The 26,835-nt window shown below is 42.2% G+C and overlaps 1 protein-coding gene across 4 annotated transcripts in view; it reads left to right on the top strand.

The window, feature by feature from the left end:
* The window catches only part of FAM13A (family with sequence similarity 13 member A), a 123,484-nt gene that overhangs the window by 77,119 nt on the left and 19,530 nt on the right, over positions 1-26,835 (top strand). For 3 of the 4 annotated variants that reach the window (XM_068137344.1, XM_068137343.1, XM_068137346.1), the window contains 6 exons: positions 6,719-6,763; positions 8,317-8,496; positions 11,299-11,485; positions 14,474-14,550; positions 15,240-15,282; positions 20,376-20,526. In XM_068137344.1, the coding sequence (XP_067993445.1) occupies positions 6,719-6,763; positions 8,317-8,496; positions 11,299-11,485; positions 14,474-14,550; positions 15,240-15,282; positions 20,376-20,526 (683 nt within the window). The remainder of the gene's footprint in view (positions 1-6,718; positions 6,764-8,316; positions 8,497-11,298; positions 11,486-14,473; positions 14,551-15,239; positions 15,283-20,375; positions 20,527-26,835) is intronic. The other variant, XM_068137345.1, reaches the window with a different exon arrangement.

The raw sequence follows: 26,835 nt of genomic DNA, 5'->3' as shown, positions 1-26,835 counted from the left end.
TGATATTTTAAATTCTTACAGTGATTTATTAAATGTGATGATTCTCTTGCATATATCCTGTTTATCTTTGGAGCTTATTTGTTTGTTGTCTTTTTTCTAATGTGAACTACAGGTGTGCATTTCATGCATATTCTTAATATGGAGACTTCCATTAAAAGTGTGCAGAAATGTGGGTCAGTCAGTAGAACAGTTGCTCATCAACTAGCCTGGTTGCATGGTCTTCTCTTCCTGCAGTCTTTGTGCAGATGTTGCCTGGCCTATGCTTCAAAAACTTGAAACTATCTGAGGAGGTTTTGCCTTTTCCTTTGGGAGATTATTTTACAGCTGCATACGTTCCCTGACACATGTTTTCCCCAGTTTAAATCTCTATCTTGTCTTTCTGATTACAGTAGTATCCCTCTTTCTTTCACTTTCTGACTCAATGTGACATTTAAATGATTGTAGTCTTTCATTACATTTCCATCTGTCTTACTGCTCAGAACTGTCCTTCTAAGCTCTTCCCTGGATCATGGAAAAATGATCCAGGAAGGAGATTCTCTTCAGCTGACCTTACTGAGATTGCTAAGGAAATGGGGAGATAGGAGAGCACCTGAGGAAACTGATGTGAAAGCAAGGACATTTCTGAGAGAGGGGGTGCAGGTTTGCAAATTTTAAGTAGAGCTATGGGCATATTAGGATGTGGAACAAAAAATGAGTGTGTCCATTGGAATGAAGGGATGTTTTCTGTGGGAACATATCTTTCAATTAGGAAGGGAAAAGTCAGGAATAAACATGTTTGGAAAGTAAAGAAAAGGCTAGTAGGAGCAGAGAAGGGGCAGTGCACCTTGCTACATAAGGCTTTATTGCAAGCTTGTGCCTTTTGTAACATTGCTGAGACATGATTCCTTGTAAATAATGCAACAGCTTGTTAGTCTTGCTGCTATTTATCACGCATCAGAAGTGTGTACTCCTGAGGTTGGTTGCCAAGTGCAGTTAATTTGGCAGGAGAGCTGGTGCTGCCTAGGCACTTCATAGTGCTCCAACAACTGAGAACTTGAGTGGGTAGCCAGTTTTTTCCATGCAGCTTTGAATGTTCTAATTGTTGCTCCAGAGCTGTAGATGACATGTAGGAATTGCATTTTGCACCATGGAAAAGGAAGGGAGGACTGTCAGATTTAGCTGTCTGATGGTTAAATCTATTTGTATTGCTACCAGTTAGAGTTGCATAGTTTGAAATACTGTTCCAGCAATCCTTCAAGTGAATCATGAGAGCAGAGAGCAGTCACTGCTGCGTTTTTACAGTAGTTCCATGCATGTAATTATGGAATAAGAGTTCTCTAGCTTCCAGACACTGCATAGTACTTGTCCTTTGCCTTACTGAAGGAGTATTGTGTCCCTATATATACCAGTTGCACTAGGATCAAGCCAGAGACATGATTCTAGTGCTGCACCATATCAGCTAGCAATGGAGATGTCTCCCTGGATGCTACTTCTAACCATAAGGCAATGCTCAAGGTGTTAACTTTTAAGTCAGAACTGTCAGAATGCCACCAATACACTGTTTCTTAAAATGGCACTGAGTTGGGGGTGTGGATTTGTTAGCATTTTTTTCTAGGCATTGGGGAAGTGATGACCAAGGGTAGAATTAATCACCACTGCTGTCCTGTAAGGGAATAAGCAGTCATTAATGGTACAAGAGTAAGTGGTAAACAAGGTCAAATGTAGCAAAGGTTTGTCAAGAGAGGCAACACCAGTACAACCAAATTTTTTGGGGTTTTTGTAACACTTTCTAGAGAGGGGAAGAAAAGGAGCATACCTAATCCAGTTGATGTCAGCAAAATAGGTTCTATCATGCTGCCAGTGCGGAGAAGGTGAGCCTTAGTACTTAGAGCTTAGAGATGGGTAGGGAGGTGAATCCTTAGAGGGATTGCTAGTAGGAAAAGAAGGAGGATTGCTAGCAGAGCTCCTGTCATTTTCTATTTTTTGTTTTGCCACTGGCAAAATAAAATAGAACCTTGCTCCTGAATTGGGCTGATAGCAAAAATTTAGGAGGAGTGAATGGATTGGAGAAAATACATGACAGTGAGGTGCGATAAGATGTAGGATGATTAAGATAGATAGATAGATCTACAAAGATAAGCATTAAATACAAGATACAGGATGAATAATAGCATAGGTAATAGTCATACACCTCAGGGATAGAAATGCAAATCTGTGGGGAGATTTCCTCCCACTGGAAATGCTGAGGAAGAAAAGGACATGGGCACACTTGTTAGTGGGGGATGGAAGGGAAGAATGGAATCAGTATTCACCTTGAAGTAATCATATGACAGTGGATATATGAAGTACTCTAGTAGGTCTGACTAATTTGCTAGTGATCTAGTAGGAGGTTTCCCTGCCCATGGCAAGGAGATTGGAACTGGATGACCTTTAAGGTGTCTTCCAACCCAAACCATTCTGAGTGTGATTTTCGGTATACTTAGAGGAAGTATGGATGCCCTTGTAGCAGTCAGTAGAGCTTCAGTAACTTGTGTTCAAATGGCATTAGGTTTGTAAAGATGATTAACTTACAAGATGGAGAAGAGAGTGAGGAGAGGAACTGGAGTACACGTGTTTCCTCTGAGTTTTAGACAGAGAGGAGAGATTGTTCACTTCAAGTAACAAAACTGATGCAAAAGAAAATGTGTATAAACAGGCTATGAATAAATTTGGGCAGAAAATTTAGACATGTTGCAGCTGGAGTCCTCTTTTGTTGAGCATTTCAAGGATGAGGATCAGTTGTGAGGTTTGAATCCACTCACCTGCTGCTGACCAGGGTTATCCTCTCCCTCCCTGTACTCCTTAGTAAGACAATTTGTTGACTCAGCTGTGCTTAATACCAGGCAAAGAGATTTCTGCAATGTTAAAAGAGGAAAACCTTGCTAGGTGAATGATTGCTCCAGGAAGTTGTGCCTGAAGGGCATTTGTGTTCCAAAGTCTATTGTAACAAAACCTTGCAGTAGAGGGACTTGAAATTGTTAAAAAATGTGTGGCACTGCTCCTTATATAATTCTGTAATCAGACTGTGAATGCCAGCTGTGCTGAGTAATTAGTACTGAGAAACAGTGTGCAGTGTCAGGTAATGAAGCAGCACCTGGGAACAGCTCAGGTAGATTCAACTTGTGCAATGAATTTTTAGAAGACAGGGAATCTACAGTGATGCTTTATGCTGGTGTATGCCTTAGATTTAGCCACATATATGGTTTCAGAGGAATTTCCTCATGAGTGCATTCTGAGATGAACCAGAGTGATATTACGGGGCGGGGGGGAAGGCAAAAGCTTTGTAGTGTGGAGCTTCCTTGTTAACGTGCAGAATGTTAGCCTGAAATTAGTATGAGAGCTGACACCACAAGCGGTGCCAGAAGTTGCATTAGATACCCATCAGCGTAGGGCAAGGCGCTGGACAATTTCACCTGGTTTAGTACTTCTTGAAGTACAGATATCCTGCTGGCAGTATTCACTGCAGCTGACTATTTTCTCCTTTCAACAGTTATTTGAGACAACTCCTATTGCATAATAGAATTCCTATATTCTTGGCCCGTAGTGTATTGGGTAGGATGTTTTTACTGTTTCCTCAGGTCAATTTTCTGAAGAAACTGAAAAATCTTATTCTAGATTTTGAGCCTGCTCAGAAATTTGCTAGGCTGCCTTTCCACATTGAACCTCATGCTGGATGGGACATGCCATAAGAGCTCCTGAGGCCCATAGGAGCACTGGGTCCTTTTACAAGTCATGATTACACTGTGTGATGTACATTAATGTGCTGCACCACATCAGCACTGGTAGAAAATAATCCCCATAATCCCCATACTGCTGGATGCCCTGCCCCCAGTGTCCATCCATGATGCAGGCCTGAGACCCCCAAGGAGTACTTCCCTTCTGTATAGACCAACCTGTACAGATAGCCCGTCCTTATTCACTGAGCTACAAATCAGGTAGTGGCTAAGAATCCGCTTCAGTCTCGTCTCTGTGCCAAGCAGTAGGTGTCAGTGTGCACCCAGCATGCAGTGATCCCAGTGCAAGGAAACAGCAGGAACCCTGAAGAACACAAGCCAATTGCTTTTAGTGAGGTTAGTTTTCTATATGGTGAGAAGGCAGTGTCAAATATGATGTGCCACATTTAACAGGATTATTTGATCTCAGCTTCTGAAAGCGTGAAGGTGCTGAGAAAGCATTTAAAGTATGTCCTCTGTGTGATGGGACATCCCAGTAATTAAGAGCACATATCTTTATTTTTAAATTCACTGTTTTCATATTTTATGTGCTATGTTCATATTTTATGTATCCTTCTCTTTGGGGATTGTGTTAAATTAAGTAGCTCTCAGAAGAGATCCCACATAAATCTGTGATACTGCGTGTCACAGCATGAAACAGTTGTGGAGAGGGAACAGTGTTTAGATTATATAAATACTGGTGAAAAAGGAATTTCCTAGGTCATGGGCTCAAGTAATACATTCAGAAGGACTTCAGAAATTTCCCACCTTAAGTGTCAAAGCCATCTAAACATCCTCTGTTTTGCTGAAGTGGCAAATTCATTGAGGCTTACTTACAGTTGTGCTTGGCTTAAAAAAACAAACCAACCAAAACCAAACAACAACAAAACAAGGGGGGGAAAAATTTCACTTCAGAATAAAGGAGATTAATTGTAAATAAATCTCAGCAATGAATAGCCTTAGTTCCAGGTTGCTACTATAGCTTACAGGCCATTAAGCATTGTCAGGAATTAATTCACTGACTTCTTAAATCACAACCCAGTCTGGGAAAATACTATGCCAGTAAGTCAGTTCACACTGGTTGATGTTTTTGCTTTGCCTTTTTAATACCTGGATGCTAATACATTTTAATCAATAGTGCCTTGGATGAAAAAAAACAGGAGAGGTATTGATTTCCATCTCAGTTATTTGTCTGCTATCACAAGGTGACATCCATCCAGACCAAACAGTGCCGGTATTATGCGCTCTGATGTGTATTTTTTAAGCCTGGAGAGTATTAATTAGGCATGGAAGGGAGATGAAATGCACTGAAAGATGAAAATATCACCTTCTTACACATGAGGTTGAAACAGAATGGGCGAAGAGGCCATGCAGGAAGAGTTTACCTTGCATGCAAAGCAAGATATTATCCAGAGCTGATGCAGCACCTCTGAAAGTGAGCAAAAGAATTCAGTAAACAAGTTTGACAACACTGGGAAGTGCTAGAGGTCAGACTTCACAAAAGGAAAAGTATGAGGGGTTATAAGAAGCCAATTCAAAAGTTTATGGTGCTTTACATAGCTGAAAGTAAAAGTCCCCAGCACTGGGAAACTTTCCACTTACTTACTGTCACCCAAAGAGAACCTTTAATTTCTGTCAAAAGTTACATGCTCTGCAGCAGCTGCATAATTTAATAATCAAGCTTTGGAGATAATTGACCATATGTATTAGTGAAAGGGAGCAGACATGAGGAGAAAATAATTAACCAAAGCACAACATGAGTTCTCATTGTCCAGATGATTTACTGACTAAAGCAGCCCTTCTAAGGCAGCTACCTGCACAGATGGGCATGCCAAGAGAGGTCTTCTGGGCATGGTTCCAGTCACCTGCTCAGTGAAGCATAAATCCAGTGGCAGAGTGACTTTTGCCACCCAGTAAGTTTGAAAAGCCCTGCAGAATACACTGTGTGGTTGCTCTTCTGGGCTGTGAAATCATAGAATGGTCTGGCTTGGAAGGGACCTCCGAAGGTCATCTAGTCATCAGTGCATGAATTGTATCTCATAACATGGTTTTGTCTACCACACTAGAATCTTCCTTGCTAATCTGTCTCCCATGAGAGGTGAGATCTTAAAAAATAGCTTCATGCTGGGAAGAGATTAACTAGGTTTACTGGGATATATCAGCCACTCGTACTGCAAATTCCTGTACTGATAAGGTGATGAGTGGAGATGAAACTCCTAGGCTTGTAATGTATTTAGCAAAGATCACAGGAGGGATGAATAGGCAGAAAGCATCACCTTATCTGCAGAGCTGAGCCAGCATGGAGGAAGAGGAGGCAGGGTGGGACTCAGCTTGGCAGAGGAAGGAAAGCAGTCACAGCTGTGCAAGGTGGCACATCAACTTGAAGGGATTTAAACTGCAAGCACCGACACCTACAGTCTCATCAGCTCTTCCTGAGCCTGAAAACCAACAGAGGGAAAAGGGAATGAGAGCATACTTTTTTGGAAAAGAAAAAAGGAAAGCTAAGAACATGAATGACAGAGTGGCAGGAGAACTGTGCAGAGCCTGTATTTTGCTTTTGTCCTCATTGATATTCAAAGATTCTTAAATCTCAAGTCCCCTTTCACAGTATACATTTTCAAGTTGGCCTCAAAAGGCGGGAACTTTTGTGACAGAGCTAAAACAACCTGCAGCAGCATAAAGCCCAAAAGAGAGCAAAAAGTTCTGCAAGATGCTGAGGTCTAACTTCCTATTAGACCTTGGCCTACTGCAAGGGAATGACAGGGAAATTAATTCTTGAGGACGTGGGCATTGTCAAAATGTGCCATGTCACTGCGCGAGTGAAAATTCTTTAGCGGGAAAACTTGTGCTATATGCATGCGGCTGTTGCTGAGAGGGCTCAGAGCTTTAAATCTGAGTGCTGCAAAGAGCAAGGGGGTTTAAGACCTTATTGTGATAATTAAATCTAACTTTCTCTTTGTTTTTGTTTTTTTTTCTCTTTTACACAGTACCCACATGTCACAAGTCAGTAGTAACATTCCTGCTACAGGAGAGTAAGTGTCTCTTTAACAGTTTTGTAGCTACTTTTTTTGTATAGTGGAGCTTTTTAAAGTATCTCCAGTTTTTCTTTGGTTTCTCTTCAAGGGTTGTTCTTAGACAAGCAAAATAAAGGCAGTGTTTCCCAAATCAAAACATCTGCAATGATAAATCACTTCTTCTGAAGAATTTTCAGGCTCTTGGTTCTCCCCTCACAGTGTGCTTACAATGTTTGGGTTAGGCAAGACTTGCACACGTAAACAAACCATTCACTCTGTGTCATCCTTCTGCTCTTGATTGCTCCTTTTTGTATCCTAGCAGAGGACAGGGCTTGACCTCACTACCATGCCTTGGAGTAGCAGAGCTAATGAGTTGGCTGCCTTACCAGAGCTGGAAATTCCCAGTGAGTGATGGGTTTGCAGAACTGATCCTTCAAATATGTGAAACTCAGCCATACTTACTTAGTTAAACCATGTGGGGCTTTGCAGTTACTAAAATCTTTTGACTTTTCTGGGAACTGCAGTCTCAACAGACTTAGTGCTCTAGCAACTTAGCAATAACTTTTGTAAATTCTATGCAGAAGTAAGCCCAGGTGCAGGTTCCCATGCTCACAGCTGCTCAGTTGAAAATGAACCAGCAAATTCTGCAACTAACTTTTTAATTAAGGAAAAAGCACTAGAAGCTATGAATGGACTTTGGACAGGCATCATTGAAAAACACATTCTTCAGCACACTACTTAACACATTGCAGGAAACAGGGATGAACATAAATACGTTTCCAAATGGTCTTTTCATTAATAAAAAATAATTGGGTTTTGCCCTTTAAAAAATCCTATTGTGAAGGAAGGAAATATGACAAGAAAATATCAGTATTGTAATGAAGATTTGATAGTGTTGAAAGTTCAAGTAGTCTCACATCTTTAACTGATGCAACTGCAGAGGGTCCCTTACTGTGGCTTGAGTGGAAACACTCTTACTGCAAGTGGGCATGATGGTGACCTCACACCAGAGTAAGTTATGGCCAACTGTGGATGCATTCGTAGCACAAGAACAGTGTGGAACGAGCATGAACTAAGAACCAAATCCATGCTTGGTCACCTAGTTAAAGTATATGAGGAGCTTCTATAGAGGTACTGTTTTCCTGTTCTCTTCCCTCAGTGATCCATTGACTTACCAAGCTTGGACTGCACAAGAGACCTGACAGGTGTGAGCATGGCAGGGTATCAAATACAATTTTGTCAGGGGAAGGACTATTGAAGTGGAGGGTGAAAGTTAGGCACCAATGTCTACATATGCAGTAAGGAAAAATGTCTGATTTACTGAAGGTTCAAACATGCCTAAAGTTAAAAAAGAGCAAGATGAATTGTGAAGGCTCAGCTCTTCTGAGGGACCTCAACATCAGAGTGATGATTTTGGGTTAGCTTTTTGCAGTGTCACAGCCACAGGACACATCTTTCTGCCTTGCCATAATAAAACAGAATCCTCAGATACCCTTGCTTTATTCAATGTTGCAGAGAGGGAGCTCCACAGAGTCTTTGAGCTCAATTGACCTTATTTTTCGGCTTGACAGGTATTTAGAGAAGACAATCCGCTCAGCCGTGGAGCAGCATCTCTTTGATGTTCATGGCTCAGGCGGCCAGAGTTCAGAGGACTCTGAATCGGGAACATCTTCAGCCTCTTCTAATGTGTCTGCCAGGCAGAGGAGGCGACATCACAAAGAGCAGGAGGAAGCCCGGAGAAACAGAGACATGTATGAGCCTGATTTCTTTGTTTTGGAAAGTATATTTGATTAAGCGTACCCTAGCCGTGTCCTTTTATCAAGGCAATGCTTAGCTCTGTTACAAAGTTCACTGCCCCTTGCCCTGAGCTGAAAGTGCAGAGTGGATTGGAGTACCCATGCAGCATCCATTGCATCAGCTAGAGCTGGGAAACATGGAGTTTATTATAGGTCATGGAGTGGGGCAGTGTGTTAAGAATCTGGGGGTTTTATGCAGTACAGTAGAATTTTTACTTAGAGTATTTGGAATGGTTTGATTTCTTGCAGTAGTGGACATTCCCAAACAGTTGATCCTGTTGCTTGTAACTTTCTTTAGATAAAAACATTGGGTTTAGCTGTTTTTCTGAATTCAGAACATCTTCAAAAATAAGATCAAGTTCCCCTTTTATATGTGGAGGCACAGCTTACGTTTAGGTTTGCTAACATTTGGGAGCTTGTCTGAAAGTAGAAAAATCTTCCTACTGTTCAGTCAGCATTTCAAGAAATTCTGCCCACCTTTTCACACAAAGTTTAAATATGATGTAGTGGTGAATTTTGTTAAATGTCCATCAAAGAGTAAAAATAATACCTGTTGTTCCTTTCATATTCCTCTACTTGTGGCATACAGTGTGCAGTACAAAGGTATCGCCACCACAGCCATAAACACTTAACCAAGACATCTTTGAGGAACTGTAGCTACAGATGTTGCAAGGCCATGATCTAATCAGTGCTTACACAGCTTTAACACAGCACTGGTTCTCATAAAGAGTGTGTATACTTGACTTTAGTATTGGATTGCTGGGATTTCAAGTCAGAATCCAGAATAAATGTGTCTCTTGGCTTTTTTTTTCTGGGTGCTGCAATCCCCAAGTCCTTTTGGATCTGCAGCTTTTTATACAAAGCCACTTTTATACAGGTACATAACTATCAGTACCTTGTGTTGATATCACAACCATGCTGCTTCCCAAAATGTGTCAATGCTACTGTTGTAAAAAAGCTAAAAAAGCCATAGTTACCAAATGAGAAGCCATTCCCGGGCTGAATGAAACTATGCTCTGAAAATGGACAGGGAAATTAGCACTTGCAAGTCACAAAATACCTGGCAGAAACTCTGAAGCAGTTTTTCTTGTTCAGTAACCCTGCTGACAGGCTTCTCAGGTAAGTAGGTCAGAGACTGGCTAGTGTACGTGTTGGGAAGCATACAGTACTGCAGGGCTTTTTCTTCCAACATTGTGTTAGAGAGCTTCCTTTAGACGTGGCTGACACAGTTGTTCAGGTTCAGTCTGCAGGCTGGAGCCAAGGATTGAAAGCACATCAGAAATTTTCAGTGCTGGCTAGGGCTCAAATGGTCTGCTTGGTTGTCTTAGGTTAGACTACTGGACTGCCTTGGGGTGAATTATCAAAACCCAAAACCTCTTTCAGTTGTTTATATTGTGAGTGACTTCATCTCCTCGCCTTGTGATGGGTCACAAGAGGATTTGTAATGTCACGAGATGGGACTTTAGATAGGAGGGGCGTTTATCATAAAATTACATACATGAGCTGCCAGGCTTTGCAGATTACGTGATCTGCAGGCCATGTAGGTGTAATTGATCTTCTTAGGGTTTTTTAAAAGCTTCCACAAAGGTAAATGTGTTATCTTACAAGGTTAATCATAGATTTGTAATACCTCTTTGTATCTCTCTTCCACCAACAAATCCTAGAAATTCGTGGTCTAGAAAATCACCAAAACTTTCTGGGTTTGTTTTTGATCTCAACACTTGGTCATTCTGGCACTGTCCAGATGCTGCAGCATAACTGTGTTGTTGGGTTTTAGGGTTTTTTTTGTCACATCAGTGCAGTCTAGATAAATTCTTCCACTCTGTATGAGAGCAGGCTTTGGAATTGCACAGCAATGTGTAAGACAGTTGCACAAACAACAGTTAGCAAACATTGTAGTTTCAATGTCAAGTGTAAGCACCCTGCCTTTAGCCTCCAGCACGGTCAGATGTTGAAGAATGGAGTATATTCTCCTGTTTCCATAATGTAGTGAAGTATTGTGTATGTTCATCTTCATTACTGCACAAATTAGAGGTAAGAATACTAAACAGATTGTGAAGGGAAAACTGCATGCTGAAGAACTAGCAGGCTAACTGCAGGGCAAGATAAGCCATACGCCAGGCACCTGGAAATCATATGTGAACCCTGCTAGCCCAGAGTCCCAGCTAGGACTGTTCTGCTCTGTCAGCACGTGATGCACTACCAGCTGTGTTGCCTCTGCATTCCCTTTTCTGTTTTCTGTCATTCCCAAACAGGAGTCAAACATTTGGCTAAAGCAGCAGTCCTGCTCTTGAATTTGAGAATTTGAGTAAGAGGGCAAATTATACAGGGTCATGTGCCAAAGGAGATCCTTGGACTGCAGCTGTGAATCACTTTTCTAAATTAAAAGCACGTGTCTCAAAGGAAAATATGTTGCCTCTTCTGTATAAAAATACCACAGCCAGCTAGGAGCTAGACCAGCTTCCATGTGAAGTCACTGGGATTACCAGTGTTTGCCTTAGTGGGAAGCTAATCAAGTCGCAAAGGTTGATCCTCACAGCTTTCTCACCTGAAGTATATACACCTGGCTTTCACTCTTCAGTGGGCTTTAGCATGGCACAGCATGTGTTACTGCTGCAGTAGGAAGAACGAGATACAGGTACTGTATCTGGATGTTTCTGGAACTGCAGCAGTCGTTATGATGCATTTCTCTGTTGCTACCATAAATGTAGCAAGTGAGCATTTTAAACAGCTTGTTGTGATGTGCCTTTATTTTAGGGAAGTCGTCAACAAAGAAAACATTCCATCTGGATTCGGCAATCTTGAAGACTGTATTCTGGCTGCTCAAGAAGTAGAGAAAATGCAAGAAAACAGCTCTGGATACCTTAGTGAAAGGAATAAACCAAAACGGCAGAAATCCAGCAGCAAGCTTTCAGAGCTTAATGACAACCAGGACGGCCCTGTGGTAAGCTGACACACCATACTGTACCACAGCTAGTGGGAAAAAGTCTTTTTTATTTCAGTGCACGTTTGGTTCCCTTGAGTAGCTGGTTTTTGCCTACAACACAAGCATAAGTGACTATTTTGAACTGTAGGGAACATTGGCACACACACATGTAATCTTTGTGATGGAGGAGACTGAATACTGAGAAGTCCTATTTCTCTTATGACCCTCTTATTCCATCTAGTCATTTTCTTCTTCCACAACTTTTTGCCTCTTTTTTTTTTTAATTATTTCTTCTGAATACAGTGAAGCATTTTGGAAAGACAGAAAGGAAGTCTTTTGTCCCAGTCTTTCAAAAATTTTGCATATAGGTTTACTTGTTCAGGGCAAGTTTATTTTTTCCTATTCCTGCTAAGCTCCGAAAGCAGAGATCAGAAGTGACTTCTTGGTAATGAGATGTCAAAGGTGTGTTATGCTTTTTTTTTCCCCTAAAGCCTGTCGTGGTACTGTGGCATTGGCAATTTGCAAAACACATTTGGAGTGTGCTGGTCAAAAAGACAATCCATCTAGCTACCTTTTATTTATAAGTGGCACTGATATAATGTCCTGAATATCTGGAATGCTGTACAGTTTGTCCAGCATATTCTCGTGTGATCTTCCCAGTAGAAGACAGTTGGCCAGCTTTTACAAGCTGTAGAATAAAACTGATGCACCCTCCTTCCCTCTCAAGCAAACCAGACACTGGTTACAGTGTCAGCAATTAAGAAACCGTACGTGCTTTGGCTCAGGGTCTGCTTACAGTGACAAAAGTGCTGCGCATCCCAGTACCTGGCACCAGGCATGCATTACACAGCTACTACTAACAGTGAAAACTGTCTGAAAAGACTGTCCTTCCAGCCTGTGGGACATTTCCTTCAGCTGTACTTGATTAAATTGTAGAGCCTGCGAAGAGGGAGTTCTTCAATGTGGCACTGTGTTGGGATTCGTTTTGTTCCGGTCGCAAAACAGGAACAGTTATAGGTTGTGCTTGGATTTAGTGATCAGTATCAGTAACGTGCTTATATGATAGACACACTCTCACTTTGGGTCTTTGCTTATAGGAGTGGACTTTAACATAGACAAAAGTCAAGTATCACAGTACATTAGATATTTGAAAGGACCTCAAAAGATCATCAGGTCCAGGCCTCCTGCCAAAGCAGGATCACTTAGGGTAGTCCACACAGGAATGCCTCCAGACAGGTTTTGGATGTGCCCAGAGAAGGACACATTTACACAGTCTCTCTGGGCAGCCTGTTCCAGTGCTCCATCACCCTCACTGTAAAGAAGTTTCTCCTCATGGCAAGGTGAAATCTTCTATGCTCAAGATTGAACCTGTTGTTTCTTTTATTACTATGCACCATCAAAAAGAGCTTGGCCCCCTCCACTTCTACTCTTTTCCACACCTCTTCTCTGTGCCTGTGGAGTGTAAAAGTCATTTGAATGTAAATTAGAATTTGAGTGGGGATTTGGGAAAAGAAAGACTGACAAAAGTGCAGACCTGAAAAATGGATGTGAAAACGTTCTCAATCTTACCTGTGCCCATTGCACTTTGCCCTGCCCCTCATTTTTGGATCTCTTGAGAGACAAATGCTGAAAGAAACATAAAATGGAGTAACGTTGCACAAAGCCCACTTTGTCCAAGATGACTGTGTAGTTTTTGCTTGCTTTGCTAGAGCAAGTGTTACAGTGCCTTTGTTAACTGGGACTATTGTTATGGAACAGCTTGCACAGAGCACAGTCTTTCTGAACAGTAAAGGCTGCTTTTTAAGTTTTCATGAGTGCACTTTTACATACTTGCACCTCAGAGATTGCCAGCAGGATGTGTGATTGTTTAGCTTTCTTTTGGCTGCATCTTTACGCTTCAAATAATAACCCAAGTTAAGCTACCTGCTCGGAGTATCAAAGGACATACCCTGCACCTTAACATTTACTAACAGACCTTCATCACGTAAACAGGTTTGTGATGTTGCATCTTCTTAGTCACCATTTTCTGAGCCTTCCTGCTTTTCAAAGCCTACAAGAATATGTAGGACAGTGTGTGGAAGCTCTCCTCTTAGCTGTCCAATTGCATCTGACTCAAAAGCATAAGTCAGCAGTGGAAAGTGTCAGTTCCACTTACCCTCCTGAGCAAGCCAACCACGAAGCATTAAAACCTTATAACTGCATTTCAGATACATGATAGCCAGGTACCAGTCTGACTTGATGAATCATAGTATGCAAGACCTTGTGGGGCTGGAGGTGTAGTAGGAGGGAGAGGATTGTGACTGCCCCAAGAAATCTGTGCACACTGTTCGCAGGGCCAAAGCAGGACCCACATGCCATTTTACTGACTGACTTCCTCCTACTTAAGAGGGACTTGCCCAAAAACCAGGGTAGAGAACCTCCTGGACACATGGCAGCATGGCTTATCTTCACAATTCTTTCTCAAAATCTTAAAGGACACCAGTGCTAATGTTCCTAATTGTAGCCAAGACAAATTTCAGAACAAATTATCATAACCAGTTGGATTTCTTGCTCTACATTCATATTAGTGCAACCTTAACATTCCCTCTGTGCACGTGGGTAGTGGCTTTGCATGCTTCTGCCCGTTTAAGAAAAAACTAAGCATGGATTTGGCTGAGAAGGGGAGTATTTTCTTAAGAGAAGCATAAGGAGTTTTGTTGGTAGGATGATGCTGCTCTCAAGCTCAGCCTGTCTGTCAGTCTGTAAAATGGGAACTGGTGCAGCATTATTCTGTTAGACATTTTGAGGTCGACTAATGAAACAGATAAAGCAGTGAGCAGCTGGGGGGTTTTGCAGGTTGTGGACAATAAACTGGGGGGGTTTGATTTGTTATAAATGTGCAGCAGGCAGTAGTCTGTTTTGGGCTTTTTATAAGTTCTGCTGGAAATTGGTATGTCTGATCTGTTTAATGGCCTGCAGCTTGAATCTGTTTCTCTTATGTATCTCACTGCTTTAACCATATTACAGAGTATGGAAAGCTTAAGCTCATCCAGGCCTATAGACAGAACAGGACCTGATGACATGGAAATTTTATCTGAAGAAAGGTAATTTTTTTTAATATTTTTTTTTATATATTGTATGTGGTTTTGTTCCCCTGTTGTTGTAGTACAGCCTAAGAAATTTTGTACTGCGGGCTGTGAGGATGACATTTAGTTATGCTGTGAAACAGTGTCACCCGCCACGGTAGCATCAAAGTAGAACTGTATTGGAGGCCCTCTGTATGTTGCATGGGCTCTGCCTAGCAGCACATGCCATGAAGACTCTTCTCCCTGCCTCTTAAGAATGGCACTGCAGATGTTGATGGTGCAGAATTCAAAAGAAGTCAGCTGTGATGCACCTGAAACAATGCCCTCCACACAGGGGACAGCAGGGCCTGTCTCACCTGCCCTCTGGATTAGGAGTTTTGTTTGGGCTTTACTCTTCTGCAAGAGCAGTACTCTGCTTGCTTCAGATGACAGTTTCTCACTACAGTGAAGTTTATTGTGAAGGTTCATTGAGTTGAAATAAATTACGTGATACTTTTCACAAATAGCTCCTGAGAGAATGCAGGAATTCATATTTTAGCAGCCTGAGACACTGCAGCCCAGTGTCCCTTCCTTTACTGAATGATTTAGTAAGCGTGAAGCAGTGGCAAGAACCTAAAAAGCTGTACGTGCAGAAGTCTTGCTTGGTTTTGTTACAAGTCTGGTTTTGTATTTGTAATCTGTTGGGTTTGTTTTGGTTCTCTTTATAGCAAAGAAAGTGAAAACGACGAGGTTTTCCTCACACACCCTCAGGTTGGTATTTTTTGCTTTTTGTTTCAGTTTTGTGGTCTCTACATGGGCTTTTTAATTAATACAAGCAAGTAGTTAGGCAATATAGTTCTGTGAAATTCTGTTTCTCCCAGAGAAATGGAGTTAGCATTTGCTCTTTCTTCCCCTTCCCCCTGCTTTGTATTTACATAATTTAGGGAGCCTCTCAACCAATGAGAAGCTTGGGAGTACCTGCTTCAGTCCCTTTGATCCCTTGCCACAAAGGGAAGCATCGGTGAAATCAGCTGTTAAAGCAAAGTGACACCAAGATCCCTTATTAATCCTTGCAAACACAGTGTGTTATCTCCCAGGGCAGTAAGATTCTCTTGTCTCTAAAATAATTTGGTCTTTTTATTTATTTATTTTCCCAATGGGGCCTGTTGCCTTTGAACAGAGGTGTCTGCGATCCATTTGTCTTGATCGTCTCCTGCTTCTGAGGGCTGGTGGGTGGGATGAGATTTCAGAAGGGAAAATGTGATGTTCATGGCAACACTTTTTTCCTCAACTTTCCATTTCTGCTCAGCAATCACCTCCTGCATTTGCTTTCTGATGGTTTTTTTATCTAACTGTTCAGAAAAGCAAAGGTTAGGGTTGGGTTAGATGAACACCTTTGCAGTCATCAGTTCATTTGGGTTTGCTAGAAACAGCTTTGGACAGCCAAGTATTTAAAATACCTCTCCTTCAGTTTGGCACTTGTTACGGAGGAGCACAGTAAAACAGCTGTGGACAATGTCTGGTTTCTTTGGCCATCTGGAGTTAGCTGAGAACTGACAGAATGTTACGCTAGCTTTTTCTTGCGGTCTTGTTTTGTGGTGGGGTTTTGGTTGGTTTCTTTTGTTGTTTTTTGGGGGGAATTGGGGTTGGGGGTTTGGGGTTTTTTGGTTAGTTGTTTTTTTTAAAATAAAAGCCACTAGGCATTTGTTGCCTTTGAACAATTTTATTTCTGGTAGGTATTATGTTCATCTAGCAGGAAAGGTAGAAGAGATTATTTGCTAACAGAAGGGCTCTGCCCAGCTGTGTTGTTGGGACAACGAAACATGTAATCTGTGCAAGCGGTGTTCAGGGTGCTGCCTTTGATCACTGCTCTGACTGGGTTTAGATGGATCTCCTACTTTGCTCCCAGAGGGTCAGTAATCCCCAGTGATCCTGCCCTTGCTTGTGAGTTGTGTTCTCCTGAGTGTGGATTTTGCAGCACCTCGTGCCTCACGTACCCGCTTGCATCTGGAGAAGGTGCTGTCGCCGCCTTGCCACACAATACTCCCATTAAGCTTTTAAATTCTTCTGGGAAGGTATATTTCAATATGAAATCATAATCTTAAAATCTCCTTTAGGAAGAGTCTTAAAATTTAGAAATGTAACTGCTGTAGAACCCACAGATTGTATAATATAGGAATTACAAGGTCAAGAAAATGCTACATTCCTGTAGGGTAGTTTTACATTCCTTGTCCCTTATAAGCATTTTACTTCGGGCAGCTTAAAGACATGCCCTTTGTAACAAATAACCCATTCAGGATGAGGAAGGGACGGGGTGTTACTTACTCTTTTCTCTTTATCACCCTGTTTGCAGTCTTGAAGATATTTGGGAAAGGTTATTTGGCATTTGCCATAGCTGCCAGTTGTGCAAACTCAGGTCTCCACGAAGCAGTGAAAAATACCTTGAAACATGTCCCAGATGAATTTTCAGTGCTTTTGTAGCCTTCACAATCTGCTCTTTGAAGTAGCTAAGCTCCAGGATGTAGACTGTGGTTTGAAAAACACAGGTTTCTGGTACCCAGATTTTGATAAGGGAGGGGTGTTTGGAATTCATACCAACACAGCAACAAGTGTAGAGGGGGATTGGCATGACTCAGGAGTAAGGCAGCAGAATGGCTGCATTCTTGTATGAGATTGTATTGCCAAGAGGTGCTTAGGGTTGCTTCCTGCTTGTGGTTGTAATGGATAATCAGGTATAGGGGAAGTAAGCCTTTTAAATAAAATGGACTTGAATCCACATGTAATTGAACAGAACACAAGTTTCTGATCAGAATTCAGAGTTCTTTCTCTTGCCGTTCATTTCTAGGTGCTTGAGATACTCTTTATGCTGAATCTCCTTCAGAGCAGGGAGAATGAAAGCAGCTGATGTATCTCTTATTTAGATCTGAAGTTGCTGGTACCTGCAAACCGTGGCTGCAGAAGCAGCTTCCGAAAAAGCAGAACTCAAGTGCCTAGTTTGAAGATTGTTGTTGTGGTGGTCATGTGTGTAGTACCCACAGTGCACTGTGACTGCCAGCTGCTACTGCGATAATCAACTTGCTGCCCCTTTGGTTTGTAAGAAGTTGTGACATGTCCACACCTAAAGCACAAGAGTTCTGCCTTATTTCATTCTTGTCCTGGAGATTGGCAACTGGTCACATTAGGAAATCAAATAGGAAAATGAGTGATGGGAATAATGAATTAGCTACCACTCTATGGGTTTGGAGTGTTAATGCAAGGAAGGTTAAGCGTCTACTTCCTTGAGTCTCCTGGGTTTCAGATTGCCTAATGATTTATTCATTGTATTATAGCAAAGAGAGGAGAGTAATTGGCTGTGGGCACAGCACAGGCCTGTTTTTAAATAGATTTAAAACACTTCCAACAACTGAAGTGACTTTAGAAGTAAGAAGACACTGCTATGACCTTTCTAATATATCTATAATGGAAATGTTTACCCATCTAGGAAGTACTCATATTTGCCAAAAATGTCTTTTAAGAGTCTTAGTAAGCAGGAGATTGTGCACTTCACAGAAAGATGTTCAACAGTATCAGCAGTGGTGACAAGATGCTACTTTCAGGTTCCTCCCTTTGAAATTTCTCAAACTGGATCAATTCCACTCTTTATGCTTCCTGATGTTACCAAGAGTAACACCTGTTTTGAAACTTAGTGCTTTATTTCCTTCAGCCATAAAATACTGTGCTGCCAATTTAAATGCATTTAATCAGCTGGCACAGTTTGTTCTTTAGTAAATGTAGAAGACTGCCTGTTTCTGGCCACAGTCTTTCTGTTTGTAATGTACATTCACTCTTTAGGTCCTGGCACAAAATTTGTTACTGGACCTTAACAAAATACTTGAGTCCTCCCCACCTGGAAGCAGCTTGAAAGGATATTGAGCAGTGTATTAGCCTTTTCCCATGTACAGCTCTCACAATAAACATTTTTGTAATCAGATTTAGTGTCAAGCTGTATGAGTTATTAGTGCTTGGCAAACTGTGCTGTCATGTTTCCTTTTGTTGAAATGTTTCAGAAAGGCAACTTACTGAAATGAAAAGGAAATGAAAACCATATACAAATGCAATGCAGAACATTACAAATACAGAGGTGTTCATCACCCAGGGTTTTAGAACCATAGAATAGCTCAGGTTGGAACTGACCTCAAAAGATCACCTGGTCCAACCTTCCATGGGAAAGGGAGTCTAGATGAGATTATCTGTCACCCTGTCCATTTGCAAGGATTGATGGGATTGACGCCAGAAGAAAATGTTTATTTATATGATTTGTCTGCTGGGCAGGTTTTCTCCATCTGTGCATGAAGCTAACTTGTTTTCCTCTGCCCAAGGGGGGGGGGTGGGGGGGGAATAACAACAACAAAAAACCCACAACCAACCAACCAAAAAATACACATACAAAAAACCCCATCATTAGCTTTATGCAGATGAAAAAAGTCAACTTAAGTGTGCCTTACTGGTATAGAGTGACAACATGGAGTTAGTACATTTTGCCCATGCTTCTGGATTCACAGGTAAAATCCATCCCAATGTACCACTTAGTTTCTGCCTATGCAGAACTGCTAACTAGATTATCAAAATACCTGGGGGGGGGGGGGGGGGGGGGAATCTGCATGTTGACTACCTTCTAGCCTGTATTTGAGAGAATTAATGCTTAAGCTGTTCTTACTGAGATCAGGTAGTTCATGCAGTAATGCAATGCTGTTTGGATAGCTGTGTGTTTGTCGGTGGATGTACACATAGCACACTACGTGTTTATGTACGTGCTTTACGCTTCCTTTTCCCGACTGCCCTCTGTGATGCATTACAGCTAATTTATTTTAGAGTGACAAGAATGCTCATGTCATCAGGCACTATTACAGGCAGCACACACTGTCTGGATTGTGGGAATGGCAGTGATTTCTGCATAAGTGCACACGATCAGTGGTATGTGCAGAGGTGAACAGTGGTGAGACAAACAGCAGTTGCTTCTAAGTAGTGCTAAATGATGAATCATTTACTTGACAGCTTTCTGCCTTCTTTTTTTTTTCCCCCTGTTTTTTTTTTTTCTCCCCTAAGTCATTGGATGCTTGTGTAGATTTTTTGGCTTTTTCCCAGAGTCCACACTGCTTCCAGCTGAGATGCCAAACCCCACTGCCGTTTGGATTTGCGCAACACTGCTTTAATACCCAGAGCTCCTCCATAAATAGTTCTGCTCTCCCCACGCCCAGCTAGAAAACAACGACAGGAAATCGGGGAATGTGCAGCCAGCACAGCTTAGCTGGCACTAATTGATCTGAGCCAGCACAGCCTGCATGAGAGCATTCATGTACGTAGCCTGCGCTGCTTGCTGTCTGCGGCTGCTACCTCAGGAGCTGCGGTGCCTGCATTTAGAAGACACCATATTGCTGCAGCCTTACAACAGCAGCAGCTTTTTTGTTGTTGCTCCAAGGAGTTACACTCCTGTAGGAAGTGTACGCAGCCATCCCCTCTCTCTCCCCCTTTCTCCCTGCCTTCCTCCCTCCCTCTTCATCCCAGTCGATTACTGGAGGCTTTTTCAGCTGTATGCAGTTGTCAGGGCAGGCAGTCTCGGGAACGTGCAGTGGCTTTCTAAAGGAGGAAAAATCCAAGGAAGGCAGATGGACAGATGTTTTTGATGGTGTGAGTGAGCAATTAGTACATGGGGGTCACTGAGCAGGGGATTTGGAACTGGAAACGTCAGAGCCTATTTGTTTGGACCTTTTTTAGCTAAAGGTGTGAGCTTACTGCTGTGACTGCAGAGGTGGTTTTTTCCTCTTCTGCCTCCTCAAATATATTTTTTTTTCTTCTCTCATTTCTCTGGGTGTATGGGAATATAGCTGACTTCAAGTATGAAGATTCAAGAGCATCCAAACATTCCTGAAAACAAGTTGCAAAGAAATCAAGATGCTGATGACCAGGAAAACAGCTTTGTGTCAGAAGTGCCTCGGCTGGATTTGACAGCACTGTGTGATGACAACAACTGGGAAGGTAGGATTGTGTGATGGCTGGTCAGAAGAGTGAAATGAGAGAGAGAAACCTGAGTGGGCTGAGTATATTTTTATGTGATCATCATGTTCCTTTGCCAAAAACAACAGGAAATGAATTTTGTACTGAATATGGAACTGAAAATCTGGAGAAACTGAAAGTCATACACTAGAATAGGCATTCATTCTCATTGTCACTTAGGGGAAGAGAATTAATTTGATTTATTCTCAAAGTTACTTTCATGTACTGTTGAGTCCCTGTGTATTTCAGGATGGCTTCTTTCTTTGGTGGCTGGTCACTTGAGTTTAAGATAGTGCCCTACATGTCAAAGAAATTTGGTATTTCATAGTCTAAAAGGAACTTCCTTCTTTCTCCCTTTTCTTCCACTTCAGTTACTGCTTGGAAATAATTATTGGGATCTGAAAAGCACAACTGGAAAAAAAAATACTTTCTCTCTGCTACTCTGTGTTTTGGTGGCTCGCCTCTCCAGAGTGTGCATGCTTGGTTGGTCGTTTGCACTGACTCAAGTAGGAGTGGGAAATCTGGGTGAGCTTTGCAGGTGCTGCAGACTTTGATTTCATTTGAAATCTTGATGAATTGAAGGTGACCAGCATCTAGGATCAAACCCTTCTCCAGTTACTATGTCTCTTTGTACAAACAAGAATTCTTCTGTTAGTTTGTGCCTTAGGAGTGAAAGAAGGAAAATATATGTATTGTATTTTAACAATTCAAGAGAGGGAAAACGTTGCTCTAAAGAAACAATCTCTGAAGAACACTGAGAAGTTAACTTCTCTGCTTCTGCCTCCACAGCATACGTGACCTAGTATATTTTGCCTTTCCCTGTAAGAGGAGAGTAGTTATGAAACCTCAGACATGAGTAAAGAAAACCTGCAGCTGTGGCTGCCTCTGATTCAACCTGGCAAGTAGTCACCGTGGACAGGAGAGAATTTCTCCACTTGCTTGCTAGGCAGGGATTCCCTGGGTGGCGCATGGCTGATCAGAATGCCATGGAAGGGCTTCCAGGAGGTTGTGGCGACCCTGTGCTTGCTGAGATGCAAATTAGCACTGCCCTGAGGAGTCTCAGGCCAGGGTGTGCACATCTGTGTTTTCAGAGGCTATGTGTGACTTCAGCCATCACCTGAGCTTCTGAAAACAATGACTGGTTTTTTTCTGCCTGGGTTACTAATGGGAGTCATATGAACACATGAAGAGAATAGAGCTTCCTTCTGTCTGCCAGTGGCTTTCCCATCATATGAAATAAGTTCCACCTTTTGGTACATCTCCTTCTTCCTAGACATGCTCTTATGTGTGGATTTGAGCTCTCATGCCCTGCAAATACAAAACAGGATTATGAGCGCGTGTGACTCTGTTTGAATAGTGCTTCTCTCTGATTCTTCCTTCCTCCATTCTGTTCATATGGGTTTCACAAGAGGGGGTGGACAGTTGCAGAATAATCAGCTGTTGGGGGTGAGAGAGATGTCATCTTTTAGAGTACGTGCCTTCCAGAATCCCCATTTTGTTGGTGCAGATGGAAGAGCAGCAAAATGGTGTCTTCTGTGTCTCACCGAGGAGATACTGAGTCTTTCCTAGCTGTGGATGTGAAAGCAAGCTTACAGTAGCCACAAAGATGTTAATGCCAACACTCAGACTGCTTCTGCACTTAAAGCTGAGACTGGCTTTATAAAGCAGGGTTGTACCACCTGTCCATGGATCTAGCAGCCAGGGCATCCTCCCTTCCCCTGCCAGGTGGCCTGTGTCACTCAAACCTTCTGTAGAATGCATGCTGCAGCTCTGGTTGCATCCCTGGTGAAAAGGGAAAGGACTGTGCATCCCAATGCAGTCAACACTGACTTATTTATTGCTCTGCTCTAGCAAATTTGGTAGGTCCTTCTCTCAGAAAATTACCTGTTCCTCCAGGCTATAGTTGAGCTGGTCCTCTGTGTCATACTTCAGGAGACACGGAGCATCTAGTGACCAGGGACACTGCCAGGCTTTCCACAAGTGGCTTGTGAGAACAATTACAGGTTGAGGGGTTGCCTTCAGCTGTAGCTTTCACTGCACCCAGTCAAATGTTAGGATAGAGCCTTGAAGAGTGGCACAAAATTACGTGAGACAGTCTTGTCCATTGACTGGATTTTATTTGTCACTCAAATTCTTCATTGCATTAAGACCACAGCTACCTTAAATGCTCTCATTCAGTGGCACAGAACTGTGGTAACTAGGGCCAGGTGAGCAGGCTGGGGCCTCTGCTTTTTATGTTGTGCTAGATGTAATTTTTACCAATTTGAGAGATTTTTCTGTTTGCTTGGGGTTTTTTTTTTACATTCATCACATAGTCAAATCTGTGCACAAGAGCAGAGATTTGCTGTACTTCTCCAGGCCATGGTCATTTTGCCTAAAACTGAGCAGAGAGATGACAGAGAAATTTGTTTCACAGCGCATGGGCTCAGACTCTGCCATGTGCCCACCTTCTGCATCAATCTTGTCTGCTGCATATGGAGGCACATGTGTAGTAACTGTCAGGCTTTAGATGTAGTATGCTGGTGTGAGCAGAGCCCCGGCCAAATGCAAATGCTGAACACTTAGCCTAGGTGCACTTCCATGGTCCAAGAGAAGTATTTTACTAGTGTGTGTTTGGCAGATGCAAATCAAATAGTTTTACTCTCAAACTGGATGTGAAGCAAACTGTCTCTGTGAACTGGGATGTCTGATTGGTAGGCTTGCCTGCTAAGCCAGTCAGTGGGTGCCAGCTGAGAGGGCTTGTGAGCAAGCATTTCGGAGCTGCTTCCATAGCTAAGGTTTGTAACTGTTGTGGATTACGTTTTAGCTGAGTGCCATGAGCGAGGAGAACAGAGTGTTCCCGCATAGCCCAGCACTAGTGTGCCTATTTCTTACCAAATGTTTCTAATTCAAGCCCAGAACTTGCTATCCTGCCCTCCAGGCAGATCTGGAAGTGTGTAGTGCTGCAGAACGGCGGCTGGCCTTCCCGGCAGCCTGCAGCTGAGCAGGCAGTTCAGTCAATCAGTGCCATGCATGTGATCGCTGCCCACGCCGCCCGATTACCAGCGCTGTACTAAAAGGTCTGTAGGTGGGATTTCAAGTGAAGTTTGCAGGAACAAGCACTTACAAAACAGTCTGTGGACAGTATTCTGCAAACTTGAAAGCTTAAAAAACAACCAAGTAAGCAAACAAAAAAAACCCCACAATTTAAACACAGGTATTGCAGCACTGAGACCCTGAAATCCATCTACAAATAGCATTGACACTGATTTAATCAATACCTTCCCATGGGAAAAAAAAACAAGAACTAACAAAACACAAAGTAATGCAAAAAAAGTCCCAAGAGTATGGCAACAGGGAAGCTGGATTTCAGTTTATTTGTTTCTATACTGTGGACTTACACACATCACTGTATTTTGAGTGTAATACTCCTTAGCATAAGGGATCAATAGTTGATGAAATGCACTGCATTTTTATTACTATATGCAGAAAAGAATAATTGCATTGATTAATGATTTCCTTTTGTATTTTTGTTGTTGATTATGACATACTAAAATGAAAATACAAAGCTGACTTGCAAGCTGAGAGAGATGTGTCATCTCAGTAACTGAAAAGGTGTGGTAGCACTTCATTTGGGCCATTCTTCTTGATGTGCATAGGAAGAATACCTCCTCTCATTCAGACAAGGATGTTATTTCTAAGTGAAATAGGTTGTTAAACTGAGCTAGCAAATGTTTTGGGGGGTTAAACTGCTTTATTCACTTCATTGTGAGAGGTTTTCCTGGAGCCTTTCCAGTGGGATTTAATACCAGGACCTCAGGTGTTGTAATTAGTTTAGGGTTTTTAATCTCTTCAGACGTGCTGTAGTTCACAGCAGCTAAGGTTTGGCCTCCTTTGTCAGAGGCATGTGTGTACAAGCAGTGTTGGGAGCATGTATCATCTGAGTGACTGCAGAAAGGGAAACAGGAGATGCTTGTGGCATTTTGCTGGCTGCATCTTGGGTGGGATGTGTGTGTGGGCACCCCATTGTTGGCCCTGCAGCCCTCGGTAACCCTGTAGTAAATATATAGTATAAATGATGAAAAAACAGTCATTTTGGTCAGTGAGATAGCTTGGAGCTCACCAATCACACACCAATTTGATACAATTCATCTTCCTCCTTGCATGATACAGGTTTATTAACATCTCCATCCATGTATGTGGCAGGTTGGCAAAGAAGTTTTTATCACCATAGGCGTATGTGTGGCCACAGAGCTCTGCAGAGCAACACCTGGCAGATGGCTGACAGCTTTGTTGAAAGATTAGCTGGTTGTGGGATTTTGAGAGGGAGTGCAGCACTTCTGAAGGACTGCAGGCTCAATACCAGCATATTTCACCACTTCTGCACCGATGTAGAAAAGGCTACCTGAAAGAAATGTGCTGAGTCTGACCAAGAAACTGCGTATTTTTTCACCCTTTCTCTGCACCGTTACAACCACGGCAGTTGAATATTCCCAAGTGTTCTGTGGTTTGTTTTTTCCTTTCATGAAAGCTTGTCATTATAGAAAATGAGGGGGGAATAGTACATGGGAAGAATGTGGAGATGAGTAGAAAACTGAGTTTCCCCTGAGCAAGAGAGATCTGTTCAAGACAGAAGATGAATAAGGGAACTGCTCTGCCAAGTCAGTTTTCAAAGAAAAGGTGAAACACTTAAGTTCTTTACTGAGATTTTACTCTTCAGTTAGCAGAAAGGGGAAAGGATGACAACATTAATCCTGATAGCAGGTACTTCAAACTTGAACCACTCAGTCCAGGAATTTAGCAGCCTTCAGAAAAGGCTAACACTTGGCTAAATGAATAACAAAAGGTGTGTAGGGATTGATTAATTATGCACTGTCAGAAAAAGCAACAGCTTACCATTAGCAGGCTCCTGTGTATTCCTGCAGTCCAGCAATTCCACTGCTTCCACCTGAAGTGCCTGGCACCTGGCCCAGTATGAGATAGAAGACAATTGGACTACACTTTGGTTTACTTTGTGATCTGATGTAGAGAAAAATCCACAATTCTACATACCTAAATATGTTCCTTTAATTGCTGTATTCCATTTTGGGGGGTTAACCATTTTATATTGATGAGATTATTTTTTTTTCTCCTAAACAGTTAAGTCATCAAGGGAATTAAGTTACCTATAGAGTAAGGATTAAAACCAGCTGATGTTCTCTGTCAAATCTCAGACTTTTTCCTTTTAAGACTTTTTTTTCCCCTTCTTAATGCTTTGGATTGTGAGTTTCTATCTGGGGGCAGTATTTTGAAATCACCAAAACAGAAAGTGTGCATACTTCTGTCTGTGCCAGCTCGCATAAAGTGTTTTGCTGTCTGTGGAGGTTTGATCAGAGGCTCTTTGAGCTGTTAAAATTCCCTGAATGTCACATGCTATCTGGTATATAAATCAACCTTGGGACAAAGTCACATGCATCATGCAAAATTAATAATGGCTTTGTTAGCTGGTGCGATAGGAGTTTCCTTTGGTTACTGTTAAACATGCTGCTGATTTCTCCTAAGTTTATCCCATCTATGTAAATCCCATGGAGGTGCAATTTAACAATTTCCAAGGGAAAATTCTGTTTAGAGATGAGGGTGTATTCCAAAAATCAGAGGTGAGAGATGTCTGGAAGGGTCACATGCATCACTTCAGCTCATTCCTGCTAGTCAGATGTTATCAGATTTGTTCCTTTTGTGTTACTAGCCATTATTTTGCTGAAAGATATCTTGTGAGTCCCTTCCTGAAATTATGAGATTCCTGGAACTGAGTGACACCAAAGTGCTGCAGTTTGGCTGAAGGATTTGTCCTTTGTTTCACCTTCCTTCTTATCAGATTCCTTGAGCAAAGTATTTCAGGTATTAGGAACTGCCAAGGTTGAACACAGCTTAGAAAATACTCTTGTTCCAGGAATTAACTGAGAAAAGTGCAGGCTGCATAAGCCTTCCAATCCATGGCAAAACAGCCTGCATAGACTTGGGACTTGCTTACTTCATCAAAACGGCCTCTGCAGGCCAGGCTTGTATGTGTTTCGCTTACCACAGCACCTGTGAGAGGGTCTTACCCAGAAACCTCCAGCCATGCCTCTTAGAGGAAGGCATCACTTTGCATGCAGCACCAGCCTCCAAGCAGAGGTGTGCCATTTATATTCCTGTTCTAAGGAAGAAAGGAAGAGGAGGAGGCCATCATTTGACTCTGCATATAGGCCAAATACTTCCGAGCCTGTCATTACCGAATTGTGGATGGTCTTGCGCTGTACAAATTGTCCATGGGGAGGAATAACAAACAGTGGA

The sequence above is a fragment of the Melanerpes formicivorus genome, unplaced genomic scaffold (genome assembly GCF_026170545.1).
Source record: "Melanerpes formicivorus ecotype bairdi unplaced genomic scaffold, bMelFor1.0.p_v2 SCAF_4, whole genome shotgun sequence".
NCBI lineage: Eukaryota > Metazoa > Chordata > Aves > Piciformes > Picidae > Melanerpes > Melanerpes formicivorus.
The sequence above is the reverse complement of the archived record's forward strand: the minus strand, read 5'-3'. Positions and strand labels throughout refer to the sequence as shown.